The sequence below is a fragment of the Coenobita brevimanus genome, chromosome 98 (genome assembly GCF_032717465.1).
Source record: "Coenobita brevimanus isolate Jiangsu-jjx chromosome 98, ASM3271746v2, whole genome shotgun sequence".
In the NCBI taxonomy this organism is placed as follows: domain Eukaryota; kingdom Metazoa; phylum Arthropoda; class Malacostraca; order Decapoda; family Coenobitidae; genus Coenobita; species Coenobita brevimanus.
Window position 1 is genome coordinate 4,388,313 of NC_137051.1, and position 11,688 is coordinate 4,400,000.

At 40.0% G+C, this 11,688-nt stretch overlaps 1 protein-coding gene across 1 annotated transcript in view; it reads left to right on the forward strand.

The window, feature by feature from the left end:
- wun (wunen) overlaps positions 1-11,688 on the forward strand; it is a 39,394-nt gene that overhangs the window by 6,184 nt on the left and 21,522 nt on the right. Inside the window, exon 2 of the mRNA XM_080283549.1 lies at positions 9,975-10,126. Within this exon, the coding sequence (XP_080139675.1) occupies positions 9,975-10,126 (152 nt within the window). The remainder of the gene's footprint in view (positions 1-9,974; positions 10,127-11,688) is intronic.

Sequence of the window (11,688 nt, forward strand, 5' to 3'; positions counted from 1 at the left end):
ATCCAAAGCCACTCCAACACTACAGTTTACACTTACAAGCACTTCTCACCCTACATACAATCTCTACCAGACAGCCTAAGGCACTTGGTAGAGATACATTGGCTGTATCGTCCCGACTTCGGTTGGGATAGGCCGGTCCAGCATTGGATACTCAAACGGCTGATGATGATGATATATATATATATATATATATATATATATATATATATATATATATATATATATATATACTGTATTATTAATTTAATGGTAGTTGGTAGTGACCATCATCTGCTTACTTGATGTAGTGCTGCCTACTTTCTTCCTTCACCTTTATCATTCTGTTTCAGAGTTTGCCCTCCTCTCTTCCTCTTTCTCCCATCTTTCCAAGTTTCCTGTCACATATTATTACTTTGCTTTCATTTCAGACGGCATTACATTGAGTGACAAGCTTAGTGGTTTCCTGTAAGCCAGGAAACCATTTACATTGCTAGGTAGTAACCATATATCCAACCCATAGATGTTGCCAGCATGTCAGCAAGTAGGTTGGCGGAGGGTTAGTACACCTCCTCATAAAACAACTAACTCAAAGACAAGGGCCACCTCGTATGGGATTATGGTTTTTGGCTGTAGATCTCTCTCTCTCTCTTTCTTGTGTGATCCAGTGATTAAAGCGTGGCGTGTCACCTGATGAGTCTGTGCAGATTCTGAGAGGTATTGTATAACTGTTTAGCTATGAGTATATTGAGATTTTTTTTTTTTAACTGTTGTGTATTCATTGACAATTAGCATTTGATGTTTGTGGTGTGTAATTGAAACCTCATGTTATTAATCACTGTGTATAATTAGGATTGAAGTAATTGTACTGGTAGATGATATTATCCTGTCAGCTTTAGAAATCTGTTACTTACTGCTTGGATAAAAATCTTCTGGCATTACCTGTACCATCCCGACCCTGGTTTAATTATCTAATTGGTTAGGTAAAACCCCATTGTTAGGTGGGGTATTGTATATCAGGGTACTTTTAACATGTATTTCAGTGTGGACCGTTTACTAGCCTTGGGTTTCCCTCCAAACCAAGTCCAAAACCCACCCAGATGCACCCAAAAACAGGTTTAAAGGCAATCAAAATGGCCTAACAGCTGTCCAGGAAGCTAACCTAAGCATAACACACGTAAATAACTCACCTAAACCAACAAATATAATCTGAATATCGTCAAATATAAGTCTGGAAAAATCAAGCTTGGTAAACTGTACGCCAAAATGACAATGTTCACCCCACTTGTGGCTAAAACACATTAATTGAAGTCTAAAAGCAGTTTATAAATTAACATAAACGCACAATTTTAGTCTAAAATACCATCAAAATCATTAAGAAAAATCAAAACCCATCGTTAAACCGGGGTTTGGCCATTGTTAGGAGGGGTATGGTGCAATTTCTACTCCCATCGTTAAGCCGGGGTATCGTATGTTGAGGTATTACTGTATATAGTATTCCAGCACTGGCTGGTTTACAGTCAGCACAGGTCTCCCTTCTTGGGTAGCCAACACTTTTACAGCCACAGCATTGTACATACAGGGTATTTTTACCCCCATCACTAATCTGGGGTATCGCATGTAGGGGTATCATATATCAGGGTTTATATGTGAAACAATGTTCATCGCTGTCATGACTTTTATTTTTTGTTTTTTTCTGGAATGAGATAGGGCCCACAAAGGGAAGGAACTGAAATCATAACAGTGGAAGAAGCAATGAACAGCATGCCCACTGAAAAGTGCTCGTCACTCATTCATTCACAATTGAAGCTATCTATCTATCTATCTATTGCCAGACGCCTCAATCCCGTTTGGGGTGGCCACAAACAAATCGCCTCCAAGTCGCCCTGTCCCCCGCCATTTCACTGCCCTGCTCCCAACTCACACCCCCCTCTCTCATATACCTCTCCACCCCATCCCTCCATCTCATCCTCAGTCTCCCCCTCCCTCTTCCACCCTCCACCTTACTCATATACACTCTCTTCGTCAGTCTTTCACCCTCCATCCTCTCCACACCGAATCAGCGGTCATTTACCAAATCATTATTTTTAAATGGAAAATATTATGATTTTTGTCACCATATTGGATCATACACGCCTAATTATCTGAAACGTGATCGAAATTTTTTGTTTAATTTAACTGTTAAAAAATCAGGATTCAGAGCGAGAACAAGCTAAAGGTAATGGAAGTGTTTTGCCTTTAGCATGACAACTCACCCTGACAGACTTGTAGTTTGTATAAATGTTTATTTAACATGGAAATACGTTTCTTTGCACAGTAAATCAATATTCATGCAAAGTATAAGTCTGTCAAGGCGTGTTGGCAATCTAACGGGGAGATACCTGCTAACTTTAGCACATTTTAGCTTTGAATCCTGATTTATTTTTTTTCTTTTTATAGTTAAACACAATTTTGACTGGATTTCAGATAATTAGGTATATATGAACCTATATGGTGATAAAGATAATTTTTTCTGATCAGAAGTGCCAATTCGGTGATGATTCGACAAATGACCACCGATTCAGTATTTCATCACACCCCAGTTGAAGTCCTTGGATCCTTTTTATGTTGCAGACCCAACTTTTTTTTGTGTAGGTCAAATTAGTCCTACCTGAGAGGTACAGTAACATCTGTTGATCAATTACCAAGTTGGCATCCCCCCCAAGTGGGGAGGATGCTAAACCCTTGTCATGTGCTTGTGCCTGTGTGATTCATCCAACCAGTTTGACCCACTGTCGTATCCCAAGCCTCATCAACTTCCATACCTCACTCTCTTGCACATCGTTTACCATATCCATCAACCTTCTTGGCCTACCATGTGTTCTTGCACCCTTAAACCCAGTCATTCGCCCACCCACTGTGTAAAGTAGGCAAAACACCATTTTATTGCACCAAAACATTCATATGTGTAATGGAATATTAGCTGTTGGTAAAAGTTCATGTATTTTACACAATTATTATTTTTTATACATTGAGTTTGGAGACCTGTACAGTATAGCAACACAGTAAAATATGCTCAAGAAGACCGCTTGAAGGTGTTAGTGTACTACGTAGGTAGCTAGCTAATTTTTATCCATGCAGTAAATGACAGAAACTAACTTCTGAAGCCAATACCATGTACTGCACTGCTACAGTACCAAATGTCTTATAAATACAGTAACAGGTAAGATTGACATCAGATGTATTACCCAGTACCGGTAACTATAGTAGCTACCTGTACAGTATTACTGTACTGGTAGTAAGTTCATTAGACAGCGGTATTTCCACTAGTTTCATGCTTATGATACTGTATTTTATCAGCTGTATCCATTTAGCATTAGCTTCCAGTATCCTACTGGTACTGTATTGTAGTATCCTGGACTCACAGCCTTTGTTGTGTGGAATTGGTTATGATTATGTTACTTTACAAAATATGCCTAAATACTGTCTTTTTCAGTTGGATGCAGTATTTTTGTGGTGAAGAAATTGTGGACACCCTTTCAGCGGGGCATGTTTTGTGGTGACCTGTCAATCCGCTACCCATATCATGACCATGAGACCATATCTGACACAGTCCTCTTGCTTTTTGGGGTGGCCATGCCTGTGGTCACGGTAAGTTGGGAAGACATCAGGGAGAGACCCTGCAATCATTAGGGTATACAGTACCGTATATGTCCTCTTCACATATCAGGCTTCCAAGTAATGCCATTGCTTCCTAGATAGTCATGTTTTGTTTGAAGCCTGTGGGTGCCATGCGTAGAACTCAAAGGAGGTGCAGATTGCTGACTGATGCCATTCAAAATTTAATGAGAGCTTTGAGCTAAGTGATGCCGTTTCGAGAACACATGTAAGTAGTCTCATGCCATACATACATTTTGTAGGTTTTAGGTAATTTCTTGGCGAGTTAAGGTGCAGTGTAATCAGCATATTGCTTCAGTGTGTAGGTTGAGTACTTCCATTTAATCCAAACCTGTAATTGTTGTTTGCATATTGCATCATGCCTAACTTGAAATTTGAGTCCACATTACTAATATGTAAGGTATGGTACCGTATTTTACAGCTCATACCAACATCGAATATGGCTGTTGATATACAGTACTGTGCCGTACTATACCAGTTATTGTTACCATGTCCTGCATATCCAGTAATTATCACCACTTCTTCCTGTGTTAACTTATGGAATATGGTACCAGAAATAATAAAAAATTTGTGTGAATTGTTACCTTATACTAAACCCATTGGCCTAGTGTGATGCCATAACACCCAGTAAGGTACCGATGCCATAACACCCAGTAAAGTACTGGTCATTTTTTTTTTAGCATTACCCCATTCTGTCAGTGATTCATAACCTGGAGTGTATTGATGCCCCTCACCCTCATCAACATTAGGCTACCCACCGCATTTTACTCAGTTGTTCAACACGTTACTAAGTAAGTCATGTTTTGACACAATTATAGTGTTCAGATGTCATTCAGTGGCATTTTCTCCATTTTAAGAATGGACTTGACCAGTCTTTTGTATGTAATAAAGTAGTGTACTATAATTTGTGCCAGGATTATGTAAAGATGATAAAAACCATTGTAAGAACTGAATACTGTATGTGGAATACCCACACTACTGTAGGATACCTTGTGTCTATATATACAGCATATATATATATATATATATATATCCATCAATCAGTCATTCATTTCCTGTGGCACCCCACGGGATGCATAGGGCCTCAATGAACTCTCTCCACCAATAATTTGTCTCTTGCCATCTCCAGGTCCCACCAACACTCCTCTCCTGCTTCTTTTTTCATTGTCCTCAACCAGGCTTCCCTCGGCCTACCTCTACCTCTTCTTCTTCTAGCAGTCCACTCTGGCACATCCTGTATTAAACTACCTTCTTTTCTGTATATGTGACCCAGCCACTTCCAGCGAGACAGTCTCACATATTCATTAACTGGTTCCACTCTCATAATATCCCTTACTCTTGCATTTGTAACTCTGTCTTGCCACTTTACCCCAAGAATCCTTCTCAGTATTTTATTCTCAAATCCTAATACTTTCTGATCTGTTGCAATTGTACTGTACCTTGACTCATGCCTGTAAATTAAAATTGGTCTAACCATGGACTTGTAAATTTTCACTTTAGTATGTACCGAAAGCATATTATTATTCCAAACAGATTTCAACATTCCAACAGCTTGCCAAGCCTGTCTAATCCTCTCCTCAATTTCATTGTTTAATGATCCATTAGATGATATAATCATTCCCAGATATTTAAAGTTTTCTACATTCTTCACCACATTATTCCCAATTACACAGTCGATTTGGTTCTCCACATTCATATTATATATTTTTTTTTTAGGCTCCAACATGCTTGCATGCATTGGCCTTGGTCACCCAATGGCAGCTTTCCATGCTGCTCGATCTCTGGCAGCTTTCCTCTTCAGTCCCTTATCCCTGAGCTCACACTCAATTACCTCGTCCCAGGTCATTTTCTGTCTGCCTCTCGCAATCCTACACCTAACGTTAACAGTTCTCACTTTCTGCACCCAATTATCATCCCCCATCCTCTCCACTTGCCCAAACCATCTTAGTCTACCTCTCCTCAGCACAACACCAATACAATCCAGTCCCATCCTGCCTCACAACTCTTCTGTCATAAACCTAACGCCCCCCCAGGTCTCGTACTCAAGGACATACTACACATCAACTTAATTATTGTCATTTCTCTATGTTTGAGCCTGCGAATATCATCCTTTACTTACCCAGGTCTCACTGCCATACAGCATCTCACTCCTAACATGCTGCATACAAAGATGTTGAGTCCCAGTATTTACTCAACATTAAATTTCTGCCCACATAGAGACTAAATGAGTCAAGATACCCACTAGGCGTAATTTACAGTCTGAACAAACTATGTATTAAGAACCTAACTTGCACTAAATGTAGCAGAAATTAAATAATATAGGACCACTGAAATGGCAGGTTGCCATCACATGCCATCAATGATATTTTAATTTCTGTTTATGATAAGTATAAACAATTCATGCTACGTTATATATACATGTTCTATTTGTATTATTTATATTACGGCATATGGCATTACCATGATTCACAGTTTCACATGACAACGTAGATATTTAACAAAGAAAAATATGCATTTTAAAGAGTGCGGTGACTGTCTTAGTCCTAGTGGTGGTGACATCTACTGGAATACTTGGCTTTTCAGAAGCACCCCATTGAGTGTAACCTCAGGGACAAAGGCCTGAATAGGGAAGCTGCCAGAGATCAAGCAGCATGGAGAGCTGCCATTAGGTGACCAAGGCGACGCATGCAGACATATTGGTGCCTTTGAAAACAAAATCATATACTGTATCTATATATCTATATCCATATATATTTACAGTATATATATATATATATATATATATATATATATATATATATATATATATACGGTATGTATGTATGTAGATAGATAGATAGATAGATATAGATATATATCACATATGCTGTATAGATATCTTTCGAAAATGTCTGAAATTGACTGCAGGATTCGAAGATTTACCTACCAGTAGCTACTGCACCTGGGACAGTTAAAGTACTGTAATGCAGTTTTATCCATCATCTCACATCACTTACATGGTGTGGTGAGTGCACCAGGACCATCAGTATACCAGTAGCTACTGATGAAGAAGAAGTACGGTACTGTGAACAGTTGTGCTGGTAATGAAGTACAGTATGTAACATGCACTGTAGACGTCACTTTTTATGTCTACCAATTTTGCTATAGTTTCATATGATAAAATATTGTACACAATCCAAGTGCAGAATTGGTACTGTGCAGGGTACAGGGATCCAAGGAATTTGCATACTATGGGAAACAGCTTCCGATGCGGCATTTTGAAAATACAGTGCTCCCTCACGTTACGTGGTTTAGGCTTATGCAGTCACACTTTACATGGTGGCCGCAGTCATTAGCCTACAAGAATCTCTTTTATGCAGCTCAGATTCACCACTTGCATGGTTTCACCCATTGTTTTGCTCTGTGTGTTGTTTGATGTGATGACCCGTAAATGTTTTGTGTCTTATAAGTTAGGTAGAATTATGAGGGGGAAAAATGGGTACAGCAGTGATCAGAATTGCTTACCCTTGTAAAATGCTTTAGAAGCTGTAGTGTAAACTTTTCTTCCTATTGTGACTCAGATTTGCCTTGTATGTGGATTAATGTAACCCAGAAAATTAATGTTTTGTTGAATTATAAGAAAATATGATGTTAGTTGTTTTCGAGTAACCTCAGTCTGTTGGGCCAAACGGACACATCAACTGCATGCAAACAACAGTCCATGCAAGGTCATCTTATGGCCAATGTTCCTCTATAGTAGATAGCGCCTCACTGAGTGTACAGGTTGGTTCCCAGATGGATACCACATTTACATCTCTCCACCCCATTAACAAGGGCACCCTAAGAGGATTCATATCACCCCAATTTTTGCTTATATGGTTACCACCTACAGTAGCATTATGAATGGTTTTTTGGATCATGGGTAACCATTAGGCTTGTTGCTTCATGTAGAGCCACCAGAAGTGAAAAGAAGAATATGGTAATAAAAAATGGTAGGAAGGATGAGAGAAATAGGAAGAGAGGAGGGCAGACACAGAAAAAGAATGATAGAGGCAAAGGAAGAAGTAGGCAGCATTTCAACAAGTGATTGGATGGTCATCACCACCACGTACCATCGATGCAGTAGTAATTAGCCTATTTATCCTCAAAAAACATGTGAATAGCATCTCGCTGTTGTTGCTCATCATCTTATGGCAGTACTTTTTATAAGTCTGGTTCTGTTCAGTGATTGTATATGCTATTGTGCATGTGTGTAATTTATTAACATTTGTTTATGAAAATAAAACTATAGAAAGTATTAAACATTCAGGGGGGAATGGTTACCTATGACAGTGTTTTCATATAAACATCTGTTTCCACAGGAGAAATCAGTGATTTGTACAGTTCCAGGTGTATGGTTTTCTGATACACAATATATGGTCATGATACATGACATTATCCACATCATGTGTGGGGGCACTGTATGAGACATTAGTACAGCATGGAGTATCATTGTTCACTGTAATGCTCAGGAAAAGCTGAAGGTCATATGCAGCAAGTAAAAGGCAAAAACCAGTTCACTACTGTTGTGTGTTTGCTTCAGTAGTGAAAAAAAATATAGTACAACCAGTGGGGTACAGGTAGTCAGTTCTTACTGTTGAATGTCATAGCTAAAGCACTGATGTTTAATGAAGGATAATTACAGTGTGTTGTTGTTCATGTTATTAGGAGATGCTTATCCTTTCTGTAATATTCAGCAAAGGATAGCTACATGTGTTATCAAGATAAATTTGAACTTACTGTTCATTCAGGTAAACATTGCAGCTCGTTTTCATAGTTCATCCAGTCAGCACTAAGCTTTAGTTTTGCTTTGACCCTTATTGGCATCACTAGTAGCAGTTCAAGATGGTTTGGGAGCTCTGACCAGCATTTTATTTTAATTATTGGCAATAATGGCAATAGCACCCTTCCTGAGAACCACTCCTTTTGCTTGATATCCCATCCCTCCAGAATACTTTGATTGCCTTGTTATAGATCAGTGAATGCCCTTAATACCACTAATGTGCATGCCCCTTATGTGAGAGTTTGCTCCTACTAATCATGGTACCTGCACGTTTTGGCATTAATGACATATGTTTAACACCCCCTCTCCTGTAAGCCTTGCTATGGTCTCTAGTTATGTCTTCCCAGCTTTGCCAGGACTGACAAGTGTATGTAGTAAGTTTCACTAGTCTTTGTATTCTGAAGCCACCAAAATATGCCCCATACCTGTACCCAGCACATTTAGTAGTGTACTTATAATGTTTATTGTATTTGCAGATGGCTGTATTTACTTTGATCTTCTGTACTGCTATTGTTGATGTCCCCCAAACTGCTTTGATAAAACCATGAAGGATTTTCCATTTTGCTGTAACAAGAGCAGATGTTTGATCAGCTTTCATTGCCTCTCACCAAGTATGGATATGAAGCATAGCGTGAAATAATATTTAAAGTTAAATTACTTATCTGTTTTTGTAGCTGATGAAGTCAAGGGAACTTTTACTTAAAGTGTAGCTTTGTAGTGGCACATACAAGTATAACCTTAGCTTTTGCCTAAAGGATTTTACTTTACATTTACAGGTACAGCTGTACTATACTTTAGTGAGATAAGAGGAACTAGCTTGAAGACATTTTCACTAATATTTGACAGTATACTAGCTACCTCTAAGCTTGTTGCCTGAGGTAACTTTTAGTCTTTTTGAATAATAGTAGCCTAAGACATTTTCACTAATATTTGTCAGTATACAAGCTACCTCTAAGCTTGTTGCCTGAGGTAGCTTGTAGTCTTCTTGAATAATACAAGTCAGTGGTAACGGCAGTACTAAATACTGAACCGCACTTGTTGGGCTGTTGACTTGTCATAAAAAAAAAAAATACAGCTGTACACCAAACATCTTTTTTTGATTAGTGATAGAAGCTGGTTGGCCTATCACACTAACAGAAAACAGTAGAGACTTTAGTATAAGAGAGCAAACAAAACTGCCACTTTGTCTAGAGTCACCCAGATCTCAGTAGATAGTTTTAGATTCTGGTACCATATTAATTTGCATGTAAACAATTTGGGTGTTGACAGAAAAACATCTGTAGCCAAAAACATAAACCTTTCACATACTGTATGCAGTGTGACTTTGTAAGTTGTATGGGTGTTTACTCAGATGGCAGGGTTGTCCAGACTCATATACTGCGGTACATGTCCCGTCAGTTGGTATGGAGCAATAGAAGCCAACTGGACATTACTAACCTTGGTAGACCAACAGAGAGGGCCTTATGCATGCTGCCAGACCCCATGCAAGCCTTCCCTCAACCCACACTCATTTTTTGTCCCCTCTATCCTTGTTTTCCAGTGTCCATCCCTATCCTTCTATTTTTTCTGTTGGGCAAGCCATTTGAGCGAGGATTTCAGTGCGACGATGAAAGCCTCCGCTACCCTTATAAGGACTCCACAGTGCATACAGCAGTCTTGTATGTTGTGGGCACTTTCCTCCCAGGCTTATCGGTAAGTTTTGTAGTTGGGTAGGTTGTGTGTCCCCTCCCCTCACTCCATCCTCCCTTGCTTCTGTCCATCTTTCTTGACTTTTCTCCGTGCCTGTTGTACTACATTCCTCTTCTCACCTGTCGTCGCTCTTGCTTTCCTCCCTTACATCTCTTGTTGTTTCCTTGCTTCTGCACACCTTTTGTACAACTCTACATTGCTTCCCTCCCTACCCCTCCCTTCTCCTCCGTCCTTCTTTTCAGGCTTCCCTCTCCCTGTTTCCATGTTTTTCTTCCTCCTTCTCCATGTGTGTTATACTTTGTCCCTTCCCATCTCCTCCTTTCTTCCATCCGTTGTTCTCCATGCCTTTTGTACTATATCCATCCCCATCTGCTTTCCTTCATTCCTTGTGTCCTTCCCTTCATCCTTTGCCCTCTCCTTACTTCTTCATGACTGTTATGCTACATCCTTTATATCTTTCCTTCCTTTTTCCCTTCCTTGCTTTCCAGCCTTCTTCCTTCATTCCTTATCTTCCCCTTTTCTTCCATTCCTACTACTTCATGCCTGTTATGCTACTTCTGTCTGTCTGTCTATTGCCAGACACCTTAATCCCTGTAAGGGGTGACCACAAACAGATCGCCTCCATGTCGCCCTGTCCCCTGCCATTTCACTGCCCTGCTCCCAGCTCACACACCCCTCTCTCATATACCTCTCTACTCCATCCCTCCATCTCATCCTTGGCTTCCCCCTCCCTTTCCCCCGTCCACCCCACTCACACTCTCCTCATCAGTCTCTCGCCTTCCATCCTCTGTACATGGTCAAACCACCTCAGTGTGTTTCTCCTAACACTTCCTGTCACATCCACATCCACACCACAACGCTGCTTCACTTCCTCATTTGTCAGTCTGTCTCATGGTGCGATTCCACATGCTGCTCTCAAATACTGTAATTCATTTCCACTGCTCTCACTCTCGACTTATGTCCCTCCAACAGGGTCCAAGCTTCACTTCCATACATTAGGGTTGCTATCACAATACTGTCATGCAGTAACGTTTTCACTTCCATGCTCACTTCCCTGTTTCTTATCACTGCTTTCAAAGAACCGGCAACCTTTCTTCCTTGTCGTACCCTTTCAAGCACATCACCCTCTATACTTCCATCTGTACTCATCACAATACCCAAGTACTTAATCACACTCACATTTTCCATTTCCTCCTTAGCCAGCCTCACTGTACATTCACTAACTTCAGTTCACTCAAAGACCGTAACTTTACTCTTCCCTACATTCACCTTTAGATTCCATTTCTTACACACTCTCCCAAACTCATTCACCAAGCCTTGCAGCTCCCTGTCATCTTCACTTAACAACACAGTTATCATCTGCAAATAACAGTACAGGGAGTTTCCACACACTGCCCTCTCTCATTAGGGCCACTCCAACATCCACTACTCTGCCTTGCATCTCTTTTTTAACCCCATCCATGTACGGACTGAACAACCATGGAGACATGGCACATCCCTGTTTCAATCAAACCTTCAGATAGAAAAATTCACTCAGTTCACTGTCCACACACCTTGCAGCCTTA